The 23,490-nt window shown below is 47.4% G+C and overlaps 1 protein-coding gene across 1 annotated transcript in view; it reads right to left on the bottom strand.

Moving 5' to 3' along the window:
- agbl1 (AGBL carboxypeptidase 1) overlaps positions 1–23,490 on the bottom strand; it is a gene marked incomplete at both ends in the record, with an annotated part of 227,131 nt that overhangs the window by 155,567 nt on the left and 48,074 nt on the right. Inside the window, 4 exons of the mRNA XM_080737125.1 lie at positions 12,773–12,866; positions 18,162–18,293; positions 19,025–19,171; positions 19,600–19,663. Coding sequence (XP_080593251.1) covers positions 12,773–12,866; positions 18,162–18,293; positions 19,025–19,171; positions 19,600–19,663 — 437 coding nt within the window. The remainder of the gene's footprint in view (positions 1–12,772; positions 12,867–18,161; positions 18,294–19,024; positions 19,172–19,599; positions 19,664–23,490) is intronic.

Below are 23,490 nucleotides of genomic sequence, written 5' to 3'. Positions count from 1 at the left end.
TGCAAAACCCCCGTATTCCCCCGTATTGCAGCGATAATGTGATCAAGTGTCCCGGTAAACTCACGCAGAACGCTGACCCCAAACTTAAAGTCCTCTGTGTCAGCCAAGTCTCCCTCCCACCCTCCTCCCACACTGATTACCACTGGAAATCCTTGGTACAATATCTGCCTAATGTGATGATGCCCCTGCTAGCCATGCATCCGTGTCCATTCCATCCCTTCCACACTTCAGTCTGGCACAGCTGCTGTGTGTATCGCTGGCACAACCTGTTCAGAGCTCTGCTGCCCAAATAATAGTCCTTCGTAAAAATTGTATCGGCGTGCCGGAAATAGGCGATCTACAAGTTCAAAATGCATGCGGTGTGGTCGGCTATTTTCGGGGAAAGTTCACCTATTATGCCTTGCCTAGAATAGGGATGCCAGGGTTCATAGACAGACAATGACACTGAGGCTTGCTCACCTGCCCACGGCAGGTAAATAAAACTTTTGGCAGGTGAAGTTTGCTTTCAGGTTGCCTGACCGGGCAAGTGCTCATTTGAGAGGGGACGCAACCGTCTATTAACACAACATGAGATATCTGTCTAAACAGCTGAACGTGACCAGCGCGCTCTGTATTCTTGTCTGTGAAATGTAAAATAAAAGCACTGTTTACCTATAATGTGCTGTTTATTGTCATACCTCCAGACAAGGTCCCCCTATGGGATAACAGCGCCATCTGGCGGTGCAACAGAGTAAAACTCATCTACTCCCGTACGAAAAATGTCATTTGTCGGAAGGGCTGTCAATCACAAACGAGGGCACCGCCCCCGAGTGTATATAAACCCCCTGGGCTATCATGACTTCCTCTTCCGCACCTCTGCTAACCTGCAACTAGAGTGTCGCGAACTCAGCCATATAAGTATTAATTCTGTAAAGTTTAGCCTAAAGCGACGGCTAGGAAGTCGGCCACTGGCCTTTATAGAATATCTCCCATACGTTTCTCTTCTATATTCTTCCTACAGTTCGGCGTTTTTCTTCGCTTTCGTCTTTGAGTCTTTTACTTCTTCTCTGTACGTTCTGCCACGTGTTTCCCTGCCCTAGCTTAGCTTCGCTTAGCTTCGGTTAGCTCACGATGGCGGCTCGTCGGCCCACAGTTAGCAGCCTGCTAGCCAGGGTACCGAAGAAGTGCGGCCTTCCCAGCTGCAAAGGGCTCATCGCCAATGAAGATACTCACCCGTTCTGCATTGTCTGCATGGGGGTAGGACACGCCTTGGCCTCTCTGTCCCCTCCGGCCCCGGCCACGGGGGTGAACTGTACTGACTGCCTCCAGTATGATGTTCCAGCCCTCGAGGCCCGCTGTGAGATCGCTGGCGCTGGCTACGGCCTTCACACCACGGTCTCCGCCGGATCCCTCCCAGACACCTCTCCTCGTGTGCCGGACAGCGCTGTACGCCACAGCGCTGCTTCTCGCCACGTGGTTAGGCCTCCAGCGGCCTCGCCCTCAGCTAGCTTCGGTAGCCCCGAGGCTAGCGGGTCTGCTGCCCCTGCTATCCCTGCTGTTTCTCCGACGGGCTCGACTGGCGTGCCCAAGAAGAGAACATGCAAGACCGCCCACGTTGCTCCACCGCCAGCTGCAACCTTGGCTGTCCCCTTCAAAGAATTCCACCCTCTAGTCGTCGGTGACATTCCTCTCTCCTTCTCCGTCCCCCAGCTCCGGGCCATGCGGCCACCTAGCCCCGTCTCCTGGCATGCTAGCGACGGAGACGAACCGGAGCAAGAGGACTACGACATGGATGAGGTGGACACGGAGGGTGAGTACTCGGAGGAAGACGAGTCCACGCTCCCCTCCGGCCAGGGCGGAGGCGCGGCCAGGGTGGTTCCTCATGCCGAGGCTTCCACCTCCGCCGCGTCCTCCCCAGCCCCTTCTGCCTCTCTCCCCCCTTCCATGCCGGCTGGGGCGAGAGGGGCAGCGGCACAAGACCCAGACTCCATCCCCATGGACGAGCTCTCGGTGCTGGAACGTGCTACCATCCGTTGCGGCCTGGAGCTGCCGCTCGGAGACGCGCCACTCGGACCACGGGCTAGAGTTCCCCTCCTTGGCCAGGATGTGGAAGCCTCTCCCCCGCTACGAATGGAAAAGCTCCCACTGGTCCCAGGCTTTGCAGAGGCCCTGCATTCAACCTGGACTACACACAAGGACCCCCCCAAGCTCCCCTTCTTGGTCGACTGCCGCGACGCAGAGAAGGCGGGAATCCCCTTGTGCCCTCCCATGGACAAACTGATGGCTCAGTCCCTCGTCGGGAGCCTCAAGCCAGGTCATGAGCGGACCGGTCCTGGAGGCCGCAATCCCTTCAACTTGTCCGTGGGGAAGAAGCCTCCTGGTTTTGCCATCCCCTACGACGACAGGGAGTCTTCCAGGGTTAGGAACTCTTACAGAGCCTCCGCGCTGGCAGCCAGGACGATGAACGCCACCCAGCTGCTGCTCTCCTCCACCAGGCGCCTCCTTAGCGAGATGCGGGAGGTGCCTGATGAGACGGTGGAGGAGGTGGACAAGTCGCTGCGCATGCTGATGGACCTGAATGTCCACGCCATCGAGTGGCTTGGACACGGTATGGATTACTGCATCCAGGCGGAACGTGCCAGGTGGCTTGAAAAGGTAAAGTGTCCTGGCAGTTCCGGAGAGGAGACCGAGAAGGTCCTGCAAGACCTCCCCGGCCACCCTACCTCCCTCATGGGCGGTGGACTGGAGCTTCTCCGCCAGGAGGTGGCGGATAAGAAGATCACTCTGGAACTCCTGGAGGCCACGACGGACCCCCAGGCACCCAGAAAGGAAAAGAGGCAGGGACGAAGCAAGGCCCCTGGTCAGGCTGACAGGGGGCGCTCTTCCTCCAAGCAGGGGAAACAAAACAATCCCCCTAGGACCCCCTCTTCTTCCTCCGCGGGACCGCCTCGCACTGCAGCGGGGGCTCAGGCCCGCTCTCAATCCCGCCACCCTCCCAGGCACGGGATACCGGCTGGCACCCACAAGGCCCGTGGGAAGCCACCGCGAAAGTGACACTGGACTCAGGCGGGGTCCCCCTGATCATTCAGGGGACCCCCCCTCTCAAGCGCAAGCGAGTGAAATGTACGAACGATTTTTCTTATGCCAAGAAAATGTTTTTGTCTCCTCCTCTGTGCTCTCCTCCAGTGCCTGTATTAAAAAGTGTGTTGATAAAACAATGCCTGTTTCTTTCAAACCCACCTGCTTTAGTACAGACGACCCCATTTTGCATGAATTTAGCCAGTGTAGAGAAGTCCAGGCTGGAATTTCTTTCCACTCAGAAAATATCGCTTCCTCCAGTCATGCAGACAGGTTACAAGCAGAATATTTCTCTTTGCAAAATGTTCCCAGACAAGCTAATTCCTATTCACAATGGTATGGTTTCACTAGTGTGCAATACCCCTCTGTCTCCACCGAGCGGCACTGTTATGCCGACTCTAGTTCAGGACAGGAGTTTGGTCTTAGCGTCAGGGAAGAAGCCAACACATATCACCCAGGGTCGGCCTCGTCTTCCTGTAAGGAAGCATATAAAGGCCTTAGCACAGGTTGTAAACGTAAATACAATTCCCCGAGCCGGGGATTATGTTACTTATGCGATGAACCCTGTCCCCCGGGCTCCACGCTATGTGCCGCCTGTATTTTTAACAAGCGAGGCTTCTCGGAGGTCACGTGTCCGTCTCCCACCGGATACGGAAATAAGCGTACCGGAAACGGAAACGCTCTTTCCGCCGGTGTCTCCGCGCCTTCCGGCCCGGCGTCTAGTGGATACGGAAACGTGCCCGGATACGGAACCTCTCGGTCCCGTCCTTCCTCTCCCTCCCGGCCCAGTAGTCCCGCTCAGGCGGTACAACCCCAAGGCTTCTCCGTTGCTCAGCAACACGTTAGCACAGTGTGCAGAGCAATAGAAGCGTTGCAATCCGAATCACTGGGTGTTTCGGACGGTGACACGGGGCTACAGACTACAGTTCGCGGAAATACCCTCCCTATCCAGCAAGGTTATTTACACTCGAGCCCGCGGCTTGAAAGCGGATGCCTTGAGGGAGGAGATAAGCTCACTATTGCGCAAGGGCGCTATAGTGGAGTTATCACGCAACCAGAGCCGTTTAGGCTTCTGGAGCCGTTATTTTCTGGTTCAGAAAAAAGGAGGGGGGCTGCGTCCGATTATGGACTTACGTGCTCTGAACAAGCACTTGAAAAAGTTCAAATTCAGGATGCTGACGTCAGAGTCACTGATGAAATCAGTGAGACAGGGGGATTTCCACTGTTCAGTGGATCTGAGGGACGCTTATCAGCACATCCTCATTTATCCCCCACACAGGAAGTTCCTGCGGTTCGCCTTCGAGGGGCGCCTGTACGAGTACACGGTCCTCCCTTTCGGTCTTTCCCTGAGCCCTCGGGTTTTCGTGAAAGTGACCGAGGCAGCCATTGCTCCACTGAGGCATCAGGGAGTCAGGCTGGCGAAGTACATAGACGATTGGATGATTTCTGCCGCCTCCTGCTCAGAAGCGGCGCGCCATACCAATCTGGTGTTGTCACACCTGAAGGCCTTGGGTTTCAACGTCAATTTTGGCAAAAGCATGTTGTCACCCTCCCAGCAGATTTCCTTTATAGGAATATCTCTGGACTCGGCCACAATGTCCGCCCGCCTCTCCCCGGAGAGGGTGGACAGGTTTCTGACTTGTCTCAGCTCCTTCCGACTGAACCAGGTGGTCCGGTACAAGGAGTGCATGAAGTTGGCTGGGCTGATGGCATCAGCGGTGCAACTTCTGCGTCTGGGCAGGTTTCATATGAGACCTTTCCAGCGGTGGTCACTGGCGCTCAGGATTCCTTCCCTGCAAGGGTACAGGAAGGTGACAGTCAGCCAGGTCTGCATGGACGCTCTGGTCCCATGGAGGGACCAGGCGTTGTTGACGAGTGGGGTCTCCATGGGCGAGGTGGTGTCACGCAAGGTGATCACCACAGACGCCAGCCGCTCGGGGTGGGGCGCCACCCACGAGGGGCGTTCGGCCAGGGGTCTTTGGACCCCGGCCATGTTGGAGCGCCACATCAATTATCTGGAGTTAATGGCGATCTACTTGGCGCTCAAGCATTTCGAGCCATTTCTTCAGGGTTGTCATGTTCTGGTCAGGACGGACAACACGGCGGCCCTGTATTATCTCAACAAACAGGGTGGCCTCGCCTCGCGCGTGCTGGATCAGCTGGCGCGCGAGATGACCCTCTGGTGCTTGCCTCGTCTGAGGTCCATCAGAGCCTCCCATGTCCCGGGCCTTCAGAACGGCGGCGCCGATCTGTTGTCCAGGGGGGAGCCTCGTTACGAGGATTGGTCTCTCCACCCTGCGGTGGTGAGGCAGATTTTCTCCAGGTTCGGTCAACCTCGAGTCGATCTCTTTGCCTCCCAGGAGAACGCGAAGTGTCCCCTTTACTTTTCAGTGAGGGGACCTTCTCCTCTGGGGACGGACGCGTTTGCTTACGAATGGCCACAAGGTCTTCTCTACGCGTTTCCACCCCTGGAACTGATCCTTCCCACTCTGGAGAGGATCAGATGTTCCAACCAGGAGGTTCTTCTGGTGACACCATCCAGGGGAGTGTGGAGGTCTCTGATCACCCCACTGCTTTCTCGACCCCCTTGGCGGCTCCCCTTGCACAGGGATCTGCTGCGCCAGGCAGGGGACGAGATCTTCCATCCAGACCCACGGGGCCTAGACCTGTGGGTTTGGCCCGTGAGAGGGAGAACCTGCTCGCAGCAGGCTTCTCACCGACGGTTGTAGCCACTATTCAGAGTGCTAGAGCCCCCTCTACTAGGGCTGTGTATGATGGAAGGTGGAATGCCTTTTTGGACTGGTGTGAGCTACAGGAGCCACCTGTGGTGGCTCATTTAGCTTCGGCCCAGAGGGTGTTAGATTTCCTGCAGGACCGCCTGGACCTTGGTCTGGCGTTCTCTACACTGAGGGGTTATTTAGCGGCTATTGATGCCTGCCACCTGGGGGTGGCAGGTAAAGGCCTTTCTAAAATCCCTGAGGTGGTCCAGTTCATGCATGGTGTTGACCATTTGAGACCTGTGACCATAGCCTTGTTTCCTGTTTGGGATCTACAAGTGGTTCTTGAGGGCCTTTGCAAGGCACCCTTTGAACCGATTGGGAGGACCTCTTTGAAACATTTAAGTTTCAAAACAGCTCTTTTGCTTGCCTTGTCTACGGCTAAGCGTGTCCTCTCTGTGAGCCCTGATTGTATGAGGTTTCTCAATAATGACTCCAAGGTTCTTCTTAAACCTCATTTGAGTTTTATTCCTAAGAACCGAGTGGTCCCGAAGGAACCTGTTGTTTTGACGGCTTTCCATCCTCCTCCGTTTGCATCGGAGGAGGATAGGCGTCTTCATTGTCTTTGTCCAGTTAGGGCCCTGAAGGCCTACTGTGACAAGACGGTGGACAGCAGGTCTACTTCTCAGCTTTTCGTGGTCATGAATGCCCGTCAGCGAAAAGCGGTGTCCAAACCCACTCTGTCGAGATGGCTTGTGGATGCGATTAGGTTGGCTTACACCCGGTCTGGGTCTGAAGTGCCGGAAGCACTTAAGGCCCACAGTACTAGGGGTGTGTCTACCTCTTGGGCTTTGTCCAAAGGTGTCTCCATTGAGAAGATTTGTGCAGCGGCGAATTGGTCTTCGCCGTCCACCTTTGCGACCTACTATCACCTGGACGTTGCGCCTTCTGCTATGGCGCATACGGTTCTGGGTGCTGCTGTCCCTCCTACTATGTAGTGGGGCGGCTCTCTCCCCTTCCTGAGACAGCATGCTACTGTTTCTAGGATACATGGGGGGGGACCCTGAGTTTTCCCTTATATTACTGCAGTTTTTATAAGGCGGACCTGTGTCTGCCCTTAGTGCATAAGGCAGGCCTCGGTCTGTCAGGGTCTCTTTTCTGTCTGAACACGCCCAGGCCCTGTGGGCCTGGGTCGGATCAGTCCTGGAAGGGGTCACATCAGTTGACGAGACCTCCTTCCGGGGGTGGTCGGTGTGCACGACAGTCTTGTCGGTTCATGGCTTCTCGGGGAGTGTATGAGTCCCATAGGGGGACCTTGTCTGGAGGTATGACAATAAACGTATAGGTTCCGGACGGAACCATGTTTATTTAATACCGGAGGACAAGGTCCCCTGAATAAAGCCCCTCGGTTCGCTAGTTGCGGGCGCAGAGGTGCGGCTTTAGAGGAAGTCATGATAGCCCAGGGGGTTTATATACACTCGGAGGCGGTGCCCTCGTTTGTGATTGACAGCCCTTCCGACAAATGACATTTTTCGTACGGGAGTAGATGAGTTTTACTCTGTTGCACCGCCAGATGGCGCTGTTATCCCATAGGGGGACCTTGTCCTCCGGTATTAAATAAACATGGTTCCGTCCGGAACCTATACGTTTTTACTGTTGCTACACTTAAACTTATAAAATAACAAGTGTGAAACCATCATAGCTATGTAGGTATTTGGTATTTGGAGGTATTTAGGTATGACATTTTGTATCGCACAAAAATAAATAAATAAGTGTTAAATAGTGGGCATGACCTTTGGGCAAGTAGAACATTGCCCGACGAGCAAGTGCCTCTGAGACCTTAGTGTCAACCCCTGCATAGTGGATAAGCATACCCTATACAGTAGCAGCGGTTCTCAAAGACACAATATCACAATGATTTTAACCACTTTAACCATGTTTTATGCTTTGGCTATTCAAAAATAGCAGATATACAAGCTCATAGTGCGGCACAATCTGCTATTTTTTAAATTTGTGCAAATGTGTGCAATATATACTGTATAGGCTATATATATATATATACCAGTAAGACTCCCTAATCGGGAGATAAGCGACCGTTGGTCGCTTATCTCCACAAATAGGCCAAAAGTTTGTTTTACCAATTATTACACTCTATGTGAACATTTACATCAACAAATCCCAAGTACTGGTTTTTAGGGGTGCTGAGTGTGGCGCAGCAGCGTGTCATGCATTTTCTGCAGGGCCTTGTCAATGGCTTTGCGTTCTTGTTGCTTTTTGTTGTTGTTGATCCTCTGGAAGCGCGCCCACTCGTTTGCGTGCAAATCAGCTGGATAGAGGCACAAGCCTTGCAGGGAGGTAACTCTGGAACAGCCAACGTAAGTGATACCCAAGGAGTGCTCAGAGGTTCCGATGTCAAGGCGCACTGCAACCAACTGTTTACCATAGCAACCATGTTTTTTTACCTTAGCAACCAACTGGTTACCATAGCAACCACTGTTTTAGACCACTGTTTCTTGCCGGTCTTATATAAGGGTCATTTGTGTACGGTGTGATGTCATACTGATGTCAGCAGTGTGATGTCATACTGATGCGGAGATATGAGCAGGGCAAAGGTGTGACGTGTGACCGACGGACGGACGGCCGGTGGAGGTTTTGATACTAAACTGCGACCTAACGGCCGCAATAATATATATATATATATATTTTTTTTTTTTTTTTTTTTTTCTTCTTCTTTTTTAACGTTTACTTTAAAGTTTAAACATTTTAAAATCTTTGCTTCTGGGGGGTCCGTGGCACAAAACATTTTCAGTTTGGGGTCTGCGGCGAAATACATATCAATTTGGGGGTCCTTGATACAAAAAAGTTTGAAAACCACTAGCTGTATAGCATAATGTCCTCCCTATGGTGTTATGACCTTCCATCAATTATCTGTCTTCAATAGCAAACCGAAAATGACTCTCTTTCGATATGCACTCACACCTGCTTCCACCTCAATCCTGAATCACCTATTCCTCTAATTTAATATGCCCTTGATGTCTTTACATAAAGGGGGATTACACCCATGACGTATCGGAGATGAATTTGAACCCAAAAGTGTAATTTACTGTCCCAGAGAGATTTCTATTATTATGCGTGTTCATCAGATAGTTGACTATAATTATCTTTTCTAGTATGAATTATGATAAAGTCCTTTTAGCTGCACTTAGCATATTACACAACATAATTGAGTTTAATAGGTATAAACAAGGCATATTAACAAACGCCATCAAACTGATATTAGTCATACGGCTACAATTTCTGTCGTGTCATTTGTGTCCTCTCCAGACCAAATACACTCCTTAATTAATCAAACTTTTATTTATAGCAGTGGTTCTCAACCTTTTCAGGCCGTGTGTACCGTACGTCAGTCCAGTGGTGTAACGGGGTACTTGGAATTGACCATTAATATAAATTATTTTTAGTTTGAACGCCAGGTACAAAGTCATTTGTATCAATCAGTCATCAATCAGTTCTAAAATATATTCTCTCTTTTAGAGGCATCCAGGATAAAAGTCATTGACATTGAATATAAAGACATCACAAAATCAAAGAAAGAGTGAATATAATATATGCTCGAGTGTGCGTTCATTTTTATGTTGTGGTCACCATCATCATCTTAAAATAACATTAATAGTAATAATCATTATAACAATACGAATAGTTTTGAAGGGCATACGGTAATTTTAAAGTAGCCAATATGCCATGAAAATAACAGTGTAATTTAGGGGTGCCGTGGATGAAAACGTTCTTTATAGGGGTGTCCTAAGAACCACAGGTCTAGCCTACAGAACACGTATCCAATCCACATTAACCATACAGTATGAACCCTAGCATCCCTACTCCTATAATAACAGGTGGACATTTCTAAAAAAGCAGCCAAAAAAAATCACCATTGGTAAAGGCCTCCTCTAAACACTGCATTAGAAGTCCATCAGTGCTGACAGTTGAAATAATTGACAGATTCAGTCATCTGTCTGACTTTACTACTTCAAATTTATAGCCATCGTCAGCCGTGATATTAAAAGGTATAATTAGACGCCATCGGTGTTGACTGACATGTCAAAACTGCCACTCAAGACTTTGGGGGGAAATCATATACCGTATCCGCCACCTACCTGCTTTTTACAACCCGCCAATTCCCACCCGTTATCGACGTATCGACGTTCGGCATGTGAACTTCGGCATCCGAGCGCCGTTCTAAACATCGCTAGGACAATTAGCGGGCGGCCCCTGTAGAGGAATTACTCTGAAAACCCTCGCTGGGGGCCATAAATTTGCACATCTCAAGGGGCGGGTATCCGATATCCTCACACCAGCGAGGGGTTTCGTGTTCAGTAGAAGCCGATCAGGGGACGGTATGCCGTGGCAGCGGGCCGAGCCGAGGGGCTGGCATGACTGGCCCTCGTGGAATGTCCTGCTGGGTATACTGCAGGATGCTGGCCCGGGCCGTGCCAGCCGAATGCCACAGGGTCTGACAGTGATAGATGGGTGGGATGATATACGATACAAAAACCAAGAGGGGAACGCAGCCAACGCCAGAGAGAGAGAAAGAGAGGTGAGCAGGGGAGAGATAAGAGTGCAATATCAATATGTTGCAACGGTGTCAACCGAGGGATACGTTGGGAGAATCGGAATTAGCATCGTGTTGATTGGTCCACTTAAGTTGGATAAGTTGAGGAACAGTATAGTATAGCGTAGCCGTAGTATAGTTAATAGGGATGCAACAATACATGTATCGATATCGAACCGTAGAATGCGAAGGTGTACCGAACCGAATGACCCTGTACCGAACAATACAATACAAAGGACCGCAGAGCCCACTTAGAGAACCACTACCCTAGAGCAGGGGTCTTCAACAGGGGGTCCGGGACCCCTAGGGGGTCCTCAGAGTTACTGCAGGGGGTCCTCCAAATCTTTGTGTGATAGGAACTTTATTTTTTCTACAATAACCACTTGAACCCTAGTATCCCTATTCTGTGGGGACATAAGCCAAGAATCTACAAGCTCACAACGCCTCGCAGCGTGAGAGCTTGTAGATCGGCTATTCTTGGCAAAGAGGTTTGGTATAGAGGTAAAAGAAGAGCAGACTAAGTATTGATGGTTCAAGTGGTTCAATGTCTGAAAATACACATTAATCCAACAACCGACACTGATGAAAGTGTTGCCAAACAAGTCTAAGCTGTCTAAGAAATCTATGAACATTTTAAATCTGCGACACAATTTTATACAATATGTAGTGGGGGTCCCTGCTTCATCTCTCTCTTAATGTAGGGGTCCTTGGCCTGAAAAGGTTGAAGACCCCTGCCCTAGAGGTTGGGTACCGTATTGTTCAAAGTTAAAACAAAAAAATATGTAGTTATAAAAATACATTTATAAATCAAGGACATTTCTGTTTATTTTGAAAAAGTATCGAACCGTGACACCAAAATATCGAACCGAACCGTGGATTTTGTAAACCGTTGCACCCTGAATAGTTAAGTACAGTATTGTAGTATAATACTGTACATGTAGTGATGCATCTTATTCACTTAAACTCTATATACTTTGCTGTTCGGAGTCCTCCAGGGGTCTATACTTGCTCTCCTTTCTTTTTCCTGGGACACCAATTGTCTTCGGGTAAACTAGGTCACAATACGTTTTAACTTTCTGAGCATGTAGATTTGCACATTTTCGCAGAATGTTCAATAGTACTTGAAGAAGGCACCTTTGGGGGTTTGGCCACTTCCTGTGAAAACCCCCTGTAGTACCCTCAGACGGATACAGGTCCAGTGGGCAGATAAACATTGTGGCCAGCTCCATGTTAAATGGGCAATTTTTTCCCCCCCCAAAATGTAAAAACAATGAAGTATAATAAGGAAAATGGTGGGGATATACGGTATCCATGATTTTAACATGCATACAACGTACATCATTATCAGACCTACATGTATCCTTTAAGTTATTGTTTAGTAACAAAATGAGTGGATCGAAATATTGGTCCTTAAATAGACTACTGTAATTAAGAAATACAAAGTATTGCATGTATTTGGCCCCTCATTTGTAATACAAATAAAATAAAACATAAATTGTAAAATAAAAAAGGTAGCCAGCGTTGTCAGGGGCTGAGTGTCTTTCAGCACGGCTGGACTGGGACAAAACATTTGGCGCTGGCATTTAATAGCCTATCAAAATAAGTATAGTCAGGGGCCAGGGTTGTAGAATATACTGGACCCCTGAAAATAGGAGAAGTGAATGGGCTCTTCCCAAATCCGCTTTACCAATAGAAATGCATGCTCTCTTAGGGCGCATTCTCACATATAATTCGGTATACTCGGTGCGATTGGGAGGGGTGAAATTGCAACATTCTTGCATATTTAATTAATGCGTTTGCGGCCACATGTTTTGCTTTATTTCCAGCATTCACACCAACACTGAACCGTATGCTGTTGCGCATCGAAACCACCATGTTTTGGGGGGATTTGCATTTGTTTGTTTGATCCACAACAGAATACGCATGAGTCTTCACACCAGCCCAAACAATGCACATTTTCCAACAATGTGCTTCAGGATTCATTTTAAACGCAATAAAACATGCCTGTGTGAGTGCACTCTTAAATGTAGTTTAATTTTACTGAGACACAGATGCAGCCAGCCACAAGCACGCATGCACGTACACATGCAGCACGTACACATGCAGCACGCACACGCACACACACACACACACACACACACACACACACACACACACACACACACACACACACACACTTAGGCTTCCGAGTACAATGCAAAAACATTTGGCATCAGCTAGATACAGTTACACCAAGGTTATCAAGCGGTAATGCTGTGGAATCTGGGTATTCATTCAAACATTACACCTCATTAGTTGTCTTATTTATGGGTGAGAGTGTGCTATGTGGTAATAGGTGAAATCGTCATTACTAATTGGTTTGGATCTCAGTGGGGATGAGGACACTTACTTGATGCACTGAAGGTTTTTGGTGGTGTAAGGACAGATAAAGCGATAGACGACATCAATGGCTCGGCACTCCCCTAGCAGGTTTGCTGTGGAAACTGACAAGAGGAAAAAGCGAAATTAGATTAAAAACAGAGCACTTGAACATGCCAGCCAAACTGTGTTGAGGTTAGCTTGTCGTTTAACTCTACACCATACCACGGCAATCTGAATGAGTCTGTTATAGCCTATATATATATTTTGTTTTAATTGCTATATGACTGTTTATATTAAAATGGCACATGTTGACATACAATTACAATTTAGGCATTTAGAAGACGCTCTTATCCTAATCGTGTGAGAGATCAGAGTAAGCAGATTAAGCAATAAACCCTAGCCCTGACCCCAACATCATATCACATGAGTGACTAATGTTAGCGAGAAGACGATGACGAGAGAACATCTTCTGTTGCTTTGTACAGTCTGCATATGTTCCTGTTCAGTTTCCATGGTAATATTAAGGACATAATGGTTAAATTAAAGAGAGATTTTAAGGATTAAGCCTGATGTATACTCTGTATAATAGCTGACCTAAACGCCAACCTACTGTACAAGCTTGCGACGCGTTGTGAGCTTTTAGGTCAGCTATTTTCAAAGTATGGCACAATTGTACGATGGAACATGAATTAGGCTTTAGACTTGTGCTCTCGTACTCGTAAATGAAGAGCCATCCTTTGACTACGAGTGGTAAGGAACCTCTTGAGGAAATGGTAAATGGACTGGATTTAACACTTTTTCTTTAGTCTTTTGACCACTCAAATTCACTTTACAATGTACTTCACACTCCCTGATTCACACTCAATGCCCCGCCAGAACACGTTACACATGATGTGTTACAATGCCGCACACACATTCACACGCCGACAGCAGCGGAAACCATGCAAGGCGCCAGCCTGCTCATCAGGAGCAGTAAGGGGTTTGGCATCTTGCTCATGGACTCTTCTACACACAGCCATGGATCGATCCAGGAACCCTCCGGCTCCCATGTCGGCCACTCTACCTCCTGAGCCACTGCCGCCATGAGAAAGCTCACAACCTGCAGCTGTTGCAGTCACAAAGGTCGGTGGATAACACTGTAGCACAAGTGGCAGCTAACCAGACCTGTGTGCTTGACCGCTGCTCCACACTGCTGACAGGTATACATGTTTGGTTTCCCAACACAGGAGACCCGGTTTTGAACCCAAGGGTTTCCCAGTTGGGCGGTCAAAGGGGGGGTTGAAGTACAGGAGTGCATCTCTCCATTACGACATGTCTCCTTTCCGACACTAACACTATCTCTTACCCTAACCGGGAGTCTCTCTCCATTCCGACATGTCGCCACTCCGAAATTGACTTCTTATTGTCGGAGTGGCGACACTCCCATAGGGGTTAAGTTTAGGGTTAGGGTTAGAGATAGGGTTAGTGTCGGAAAGGAGAGATGTCGGAGTGGCGGGATGTAACCACCCTAACCTTAACCTCTATGGAAGTGTTGCCACTCCGACAATAAGAAGTCACTGTTGGAGTGGCGACATGTCAGAATGGAGAGCGCCCCCCGAAGTACAGTATCTCCTGAAGACCAGGAACTTGACATTTGATTTGGCCCTTGGCCCAGGAGGGTATTCCCCTTTGGATGAGTGTGGTAGATATTTCTGTTCGCAGATGTTCAAACACAGGTGATTACATAATGGTAAATGCAAGTCTATATCACTGTTACAGAATCACATGTGTGAATGAATGGGGCCACTTGCAGAGGTCATTACAAGGATACAGATGTTGGGGGAAGAACATGCATCTCTTCTTGCCTGAGTGGATATTTTTGCAGAAATTCAAACTTCACAGGCCCATAAAGTGGGCATGCTTATGGAGAACACCTCTCTATTTATACATGTGCACGTATAGTACACAGGCTTTTATTACCTTGTAAAAGACCTCAACCATTTAAGTGCTTACCATCTCACATTGCCGCTACCCACTCAAGGCTAGTTTGTCCCCTCTTTCACTGCTAAATATGTAACCTCGACAGATTGTTAGTGGAAAGAAGCAGTTTAATGGTCATGAACAGGTTGCAGTAGTTCACACGTCTTGAAAGACTTGGCTTTTCCGACTTCCATATCCATTACATTTTTAAATCGTCATTGGCTCATTCGGAGAGGACTATGGTTACAGTGTCTGGTTTTATATAGAGGCTTCTGTTGACCGTACTGTTTACCCAGCAAATACGTTCCAAGCAGTAAAATGTTATACTTTTTTATATTTACATCTACAGCTACCCTTGGCTGAGCAATCTGGTGTAGTAGTACTCATACATGGCACCCAGCTGGCAACCATCAGACTGCTGGACAAGCCCTGAGCCCTGTCACTTAGTTAGTAGACAGTCCACTTAGTACACATGTCCATGTATGACTAAATACAAGGGGGGCGACCGTGCTTTTGCGGTGGCCCTGCCCTTAAGCTTTGAAATAGCCTCCCCCTCCCCATTCGATCTGCCCCATCCACCATTAAGATCCCACCTTTTCGGGGCGCCCGCTGGCCTACTGGTCCAGGCGCATACCACATAGACAGTGCCACATAGGCATATGCCTGACGGCGTCGCCGGTTCGATTCCCGATCCGGACGACCTTTGCTGCGTGTCACTCCCCATCTCTGACCCCCATTTCCTGTCAGCCTACTTTCCTATCTAATAAAGGCATAAAAGCCCCCAAAAAGTTGAGTTTAACCTCAATTTGATATCATCTCTCATCATCATCATCATCATCTATGTTTGTAATGTATTTGAGTCTGATTATAGGTTGGTGTGTGCTTCCCGTGCACACACAGGTACAGTACATGCTCTATGAATACTTGCCTATGCTTTCACATTTATCTCTGGTTGTTGAGTTATGCTCAGTAATTATTTGCGTTCCTTCTTGTTCCGTGGCCAAGTTTAAAATAAGAATTGAATATATTAAATATCAATTTGAGGCAAATGAAAAACATGTAGTTTCCCCCCAAAGAGAATAGAGAGAGTATTTTTGCAACTGCAACTGCAACCAAAAGACAGGATTTAATAAAGGGTCAATTGGTGTCAAATGTTTTCATTTTCTTACAGCTGTACTCAATGGCATTGACACTGATGTTGATTCTGATTGAGATACTGATAATACACAGATTAAATAAGATTAAGTTGGTGGCAAATAGGGCTCTTTGTTTCTCCGTTATTAGTTCAGCCACTGTGAAACAATTGAAATGTCTGTTTGTATTCTGTATGCCTTATTATTCTTGGGCATACTGTATATTCTGTGTTTTGTTTGTTTCTTGAGGAAAACTCAGATATGCTATGCATCTGTCAATTACGGCTGTCGCCTCATGGTCGATTAATGGGTTGTTTTGGTATTTTTCGCCCAAGGTTTTGTTAGTTGATTAGCTGTTGTTTCTTTGACCATACTGTATGAAGACTAAACTACTAAATGAATCCTAGGATTCTTGGCATGTCGTGATAGGCGAACATCAAGTGGAAATCGGCGAAACTAGAGAATCTACAAGCTCACGATGCAAGCCAAGAACAAACCCCTGGGAGAAACATGAGACTCGTCTGGAGTACTACAGCAGTACTGTCAACAACAATAGAGCATGCATGTCTATGTATGAATGTGGCTACTTTGGATATTCTCTACTGACCCCTGAGGTATCTATGCCTGGCATTTTTATATTAGACGGTATAGTGTGGAAAAATGATGTTGTTTCTCTCTCCACTGCAGTCTCCATGAGCTCTGTTTCCATGGTAATGTGGATCTTTATGGCCACTGTCGGGAGTAAACCTTGTATTTCAAAAACCTTGTATTTCAAAAACCTTGTATTTAAAGAACCTTGTATTTCAAAAACGAACCTGGGTTTCAATTAATTCCCTGTAGTTATTTAATCACAAGATCTTGTTAATACTTTTTCTTGGTTCAATATAAAACCCACAGAGCAGCCTTAAATACTTTCTCTTGAAAAGAAAATAAGCTTACAAAACTTTGTGAGCCAGAATCCTTGGGCAGCGGCAGATAATTGGAACTCCTTGAGAAGAGCATGCTGCCTGCAGCTGTTCCAGTGGCCAATATGACAAGACAGACACACTTTCAGATGTTGTATTATACCAGTGGTTCTCAACCTTTTCATGCCGCGACTCCCCCAAAAGAATCATATTTGAACAGGTTGAGAACCACTGCATTATACCACATGGACCCTAGCATGCCATATGTCATAATGTAAACATTCGGTCAGAATAGGTCAACATTCTGTGAAAATAGCAGAGATACAAGCTCACACAACGCGTTGCAATGGCATGCTTTGTGAGCTACTGAGCTTGCTGAATGTCATTCCCTTACTCTCGCTCTGCATTTCTTCTTTATTATGAATAATAAACAGTCAAACTAAATGCGGACAGAGAAAAGCCACTGTTTATGGGAGGAGGTCTTCATCTTAGTGGTATGTACAGTATGAGTGTTTTATTGAGGTTAAGCCCCATATCAGGACAGGAGCTGAACTGGGTCAGAGCAATACAAGAGCTGAGGCCTGCATGTTCCCACTGAAAAATAATCATAAAAATAATAATACCACAATGGTGGATAATTACATCTACAAAAATGTGTAAAATAATAAATAAATAAACTGTCTCTGTCGGGTGGAAAACTGTTACTTTTCAGGATTTTAATTCAAAAGTTATAAAAAGTAGCAGATCTAAAATAAAAGTGTGTATATCTGCTACTTTTGATGCTTTCTTGTGACGCTGTGGTATGATCCAGTGGGGCGTAATTTACAAAAAAAAAAAAAAGTTAAAATATGGAGACAATAGGTTTCTGCCCTGTTTGGCTTGTAGGCTTTTTTTTTTTTTTTAAGATATGTTTTGGGGCTTTTATGCCTTTATTGGATAGACTGACAGGAAATGGGGGGAGAGACGGGGAATGACATGCGGCAAAGGTCATCTGGATCGGGAATCGAACCGGCGACGCCGTCAGGCATCAATGCCTATGTGGCAATGCCTATGTGGTACCTGGACCAGTAGGCCAGCGGGCGACCCGGCTTGTGGGCTTTGAAGTTCCACATGGCAGATATGACACATATCTTAAATATATAAAGAAATGTCTGACATATTTGACAACGTAATAATTAAAAAAGAACACTGATAGTGGAAATAGCCGATCTACATGCTCACAATGTGTCGCAACTGAGCTTGTAGATCTGCTATTTCCACTATTTTTGAAAAAGTTTTAAAATATATATATAAAAAAATCAACATGAAACGATTATGACAAAATAATTGTGATTATGTCAAATAATCGCGATTAGACGATTATGTAATAATTGTGACAGGCCTAGGTACCGTATGTGTGTGTGTGTGCGTGCATGCTCACCTGAGGAGCAGTAGACCTGCAGCACAAAGAGGCAGGCTGCAGCCCGTCTGGGGTGCTTGGTGTTCTGTCTGAGGAGGCTCAGCGTCAGACGCACCGCATCAGCATTCTGGGCCTTCACACCTATACGACGGTCTGGACACGCACATGTACACCCACGCACACGCACACGCACACACACACACACACACACACACACACACACACAGTGTGATTCTCTTTCCAGTTTGCACTAATCACGTAGGTGTATACGCTTACATCAATGTCTCTCAAACTTTCACATTTCAAGGTCGACTTTGAAATGTGATTTCATTTGTACACTGTCAGAGTTACAGACTTGTATGGGCAAATTTAGACCCCCCTAAAGGAACCCACAGAGTCCCTGAAATCCACTTTGAGGACCACTGGCTTTACATGTTTGATCTGCTGCTCTATCATGACTCTAACATGCACAAGACACTGTTATTCTATATCTGCTGCAATCTATAGTGACAATTTAAGGACTTTTTAATAGGCCTACCTCTAAAATGACAAATATTAGAGGCAGAAATTGTGAAAATAGCCGATCTACATGATCTACATGCATGTAGATCTGCTATTTTCACAATAGAACCGTCTTATACAAAATGTAATGCCTCAACTCTCAGTGCTCGTCAGGGTGGAGGGGAGGTCCCCAGTTAAAATATGATTATTTCGGGGATCGCGGCCTGAAAAGGTTGAGAAGCACTGCAGTAATGAACCAGTAATGAACCAGTAATGAACCAGTAATGAACCAGTGATGAACCAGTAATGAACCAGTGATGAACCAGTGATGAACCAGTAATGAACCAGTGATGAACCAGTAGGGAACAGTTGTAGACGCTAACCTCTGTGTCCAACCTTGGCCAGGAGGTGCAGCAATGGCAGCAGGAGGGTGTAGTTGGGGTTGAAACTCCTGGCGCTGTTCACCATGGCAGTGAGGAGAGCCTCACTCCCTCCTTTACTGATCATGTAGTGGATCCGCCGGTCTGTACCTGCACCAGGGGAGAGGGAGGAGGACAGGGATTTGTTATTGATTGAATTAACTCAAGGACCCCCAAAATTACATGTATTTAGCCGCGGACCCCCCATCTCAAAACATGTTGTTCCAGAGACCATCCTGAAGCAAATATTTTGAGTTACAAATGTTCTCTTTTAAAAAGGTATATTCCAAGACTTGGAAAAAAATAGCAGATCTACAAGCTTGCAGCACGGCACTCGTATCTGCTATTTTTCAATAGTTAAATAATTCTAGGCCTAAATGGGTTAATTACCTTACTGTATAAGGTCTGGGGAAGAGCATTCTGGTGTGCGGATTTTATAGTTGTTTCATGTGAAGTCAAATAAAAATAGATCCAGCCCCCAGCCCATCATCAGGAATTTCATTCAAATTCAAGTCAACATCATCCAAAACAGAACTCACCAGCAGACAAAAGTTCGTCCAGGACATTGAGGATGTTCAAGGTGCTCTCGATGTCCCCTATATTCTTCATGAGTTGAGAGGGATAGAGTGACACATGGGGGGGAGAGAGAGAGAGAGAGAGAGAGAGAGAGAGAGAGAGAGAGAGAGAGAGAGAGAGAGAGAGAGAGAGAGAGAGTCAAACAAACCATTGCATAAAAATCAGACGATCCCTTTCTCTGTTATAGATAATATTAAATATTGAGTTCCATCTGTAGCATTTACCATTTAGTTTATGTTATTATGGTTTGAATCCCAGCAGGAGACCTGTGCTGTGCTGCATGTCTCCTTCATTTCCTTGTATTTGTTTGCTATCAAACTGAATCTGAATGAAATATATGACCGCCATATTAGATGCTTTTAATTTCTTTAATTTTCCAAACGTGGAGTGCCAGGATTTTCCCCCATTCACTGCGCTTTATTTTGAAGAGCAGGAAACCACCATCGTGTCCATTTTGTGTCACAACCCCACTCGGGGACGGGCCTCCATTCCGAAACACCACCATTCCGAAACACCACCATTCCGAAACCCCACCATTCCGAAACACCATCATTCCGAAACCCCACCATTCCGAAATTTAAATTATTTTAACTTTCACCCACCTCCACCCACTTTACCTCACCCACGTTCACCCCCCCCACCCACCTCCAACCACTTACCCCCTCCTCCACTAGCCTCGCGTAGCCAGGCTTACTCATCTCCGAAGAGGCTCCTCCACTCACTTCCTCCCACCTCCACCCACTTTCACTCACCTCCACCCACCCACCTCTACCAACTTTCACCCAACTCCACCCACTTTCTCCCACATCCACCCACTTTGGCCCCCCACCTACACCCAAAATGGGTGGATGTGAGTGAAAGTAGGTGGAGGTGTGTGGATGTGGGTGAAAGCGGGTGAAGATGGGTGGGGTGGGTGGAGGGATCTGGATGGAGGTAGGTGAAAGTTAGTGGAAGTGGGTGGGGCTGGGTGAAACTTGGTGGATGTGGGTACAGGTGGGGGTGGAGGTTGGTGGGGTGGATGGAGGTGGGTGGGTGGGGTAGGTGAAAGTGGGTAGAGGTGGGTGGAAGTGGGTGGAGATGGGTGGAGTTGGGTGAAATTGGGTGGAGGTTGAGAGTGGGTGGGGGTGGGTGGAGGTGTTTGAAAGTGGGTGGAGGTTGGTGGGGGTGGATGGAGGTGGGTGAAAATGAAACTGCATATTCGGAATGGTGGTGTTTCTGATTTTCGGAATGGTGGGGTCTTATAGAACAATGGGAAACCCCACCATTCCGAATAATGGAAGTCAATCTTCGGAATGGTGGGGTTTCGGAATGGAGGTGTGTACCCACTTCACTCATAACCCGGATGTAATTCAGATCCTCTAATTTTAACATGGAGAGGCTAATGCTATCCGACACAGACGATCACGACCCTACAGTATATTGGCGTGAAAAAAGGCATTTTTTGGAGATAACGCTGTTTTTTGCAGCACAATGAATGGGAGTCTATGAGGATTTTATGCTCCGCGATGATGTCATCGCCCAATGTAAACAGCCCGGTGAGTCTCCTTTCACCAGCGGGTCCCTTTGATGGCGCAGTAATGTTATATATAATATAAAACGTTATTATGATATAAATCCTGAACTTCTTCGGATCAGCACACACCGGCTGGTTCCGAAATCCCAAATTAGTTTTGGTTTGGCACTTAACGTGTTAAATAAATGACTCCATCCGGATGGTAAAGCTGTGGAGTTACAGGGGAAGGGGTCACAGATGGGGCTATTCTACATCCTCCCCCAACAATTTGGGGTTAGCAGCAACATGGGCCGAGAGGTCTGGTGACTGCTCTCCATTCCGACATTCTGCCATTCCAACATTGACTTCTTATTGTCGGAGTGGCAGCACTTCCATAGAGTTTAGGGTTAGGGTATAGGGTTAGTGTCGGAATGGGGGGATGTCGGAATGACTGCATGTCGGAATGGAGGTCTTGGCACAATAATTAAACTGGTGAGAATATGTACAGGTACTGTAGGAAAGAAAAGACAAAACATTCATTAAAACATTACATCGGATAACAAACAATGCCATTACCTAACTGTGAAGCAGCAAGGCATTGTAATTCATGCCAACACTAGATGGGGTTGCCCACCATACTCTGTGTAGCAGCAGAAGCTTGCAACAATGATGAAGACAGAGCCACTCTGGTGTAGTTTTAAGGTTACAATCTATTTAACATATTGATTGTCGTAGCTGGGAATCTAAAGTACAAATCCCAGCACGCAGTATAATGTAGCCTACACACACAAACACAGGTTACAATCTATTTAACATATTGATTGTCGTAGCTGGGAATCTAAAGTACAAATCCCAGCATGCAGTTTAATGTAGCCTACACACACAAACACAGGTGCGTGCACACGTAGGTATTACTATACTGTACTACTGTCCCTTATTCATGTTAACTAAATTGGCAGTGGTGGCAGTATCACTAAGTTCACCTGAACCCTGAGGTCACAGTGTCTCTCTCTCCCTCTCCCTCCCTCTCTATCTCTCTCACATACACACGCACACGCGAGCACGCACTCACACACCATTATCTGCCTGATTTAAATAACCTTCTGCATGCAGTACAGTACGTCGTAGCGCATGCAGAGAGCCGACGAGGTGGCCAACCATATGCCTGTTAGAATCCCCCGGGGGTCCTGCGGTGCAGAGCAGACTCAAGAGTTGTGTTTTGGCACTGTAACGAGAGACTGTTGCTAAACACAGAGCTCACAGCTTCTCTGATTACCGCTCAAGTTATGCAAAGTTTCCTATTAACTAACAGTAACATGTTACCACATGCACACCAAGCCAAATGAAATATAGCAGCGCAAACTGGCAGCGCTCACTGTACATACACTTAATTCCGAGAATAATCAGGTTGAGGTGACCACTCACCACCACCCCTCTCCAGTTCGTAAACAGACACACCGCATCTCTGTGGGGGGTCTAGCTTTGAACCTTTCTGAAACTAGAATTTCAGGCCGCTATATACGCCGCCTTCAAACATAGTTCTATGTTGCACTGATAAGAGCAATGGTCACCGACGTATGGCCATTTCAATCATTAAACACTGATGTAACACCGTTGCTGCCATGCTAGAACACTGCTGCCGAGCAGCGACGCACTTGCAGCACCCAGGTCCACTGTCATAGCTGTGCGACCTTGCGTTCGGGAGGTAGGGGCAAAGAAATTATTATTATTGTGAGAGATTGCAATCTTCTGGTGCTTGGATCAGGCAACATTGAACTCCACACCCCTCAGAGAGGTCTGTGGGACCAAGTTTGGAGCATGTAGCATGCTGGGAACTGGAGTTATGGCTGTTTAAACCTCAGCCAATAGGAAAGCCGATGGGTCAGGGCTTCAGCAATTATAGCCCACCCCCTGACCAGTGTTGGTGCCAGGTTTGGTGTGGATCAGAGCAATGGTGCGCCTCGCAGGTCCACATGTTAATTTTTTGACCATGGCCCACGGCCCACCCACCCTCTTGGCAATTTTAATTAAACAATATTGCATGAGAAGGTGTACTTTACCGTGATAATTGGCACACCAGCGATGCGGTCAGGAATGAGGCAGAGTGAGAGCAGTGCTCCGCAAGCATCACTGAAGTGGTCTTACGGGACAGACCGTGTTGTCTGACTCACCTGCCCGGGAGGAGCCCCCACCGGGAGGACGTAGGTTCTTCGTCCTACTCCTCCCGCCCCACAACAAAACACATCCCTGCTGACAGGTGCCGCCCCCAGCCCGTAGGAGTACAGTACGTGCAATGATCAATATCGCCCTTCCCTCCCCTGAACACGGGCCAACTGCAGATTGACCCGAATCGCAGGCAGTG

Source organism: Nannobrachium achirus (assembly GCF_963921795.1).
Source record: "Nannobrachium achirus genome assembly, chromosome: 11".
Classification (NCBI taxonomy): domain Eukaryota; kingdom Metazoa; phylum Chordata; class Actinopteri; order Myctophiformes; family Myctophidae; genus Nannobrachium; species Nannobrachium achirus.
Note: the sequence above shows the minus strand (reverse complement) of the source record. Positions and strands in the feature narration are given on the sequence as shown.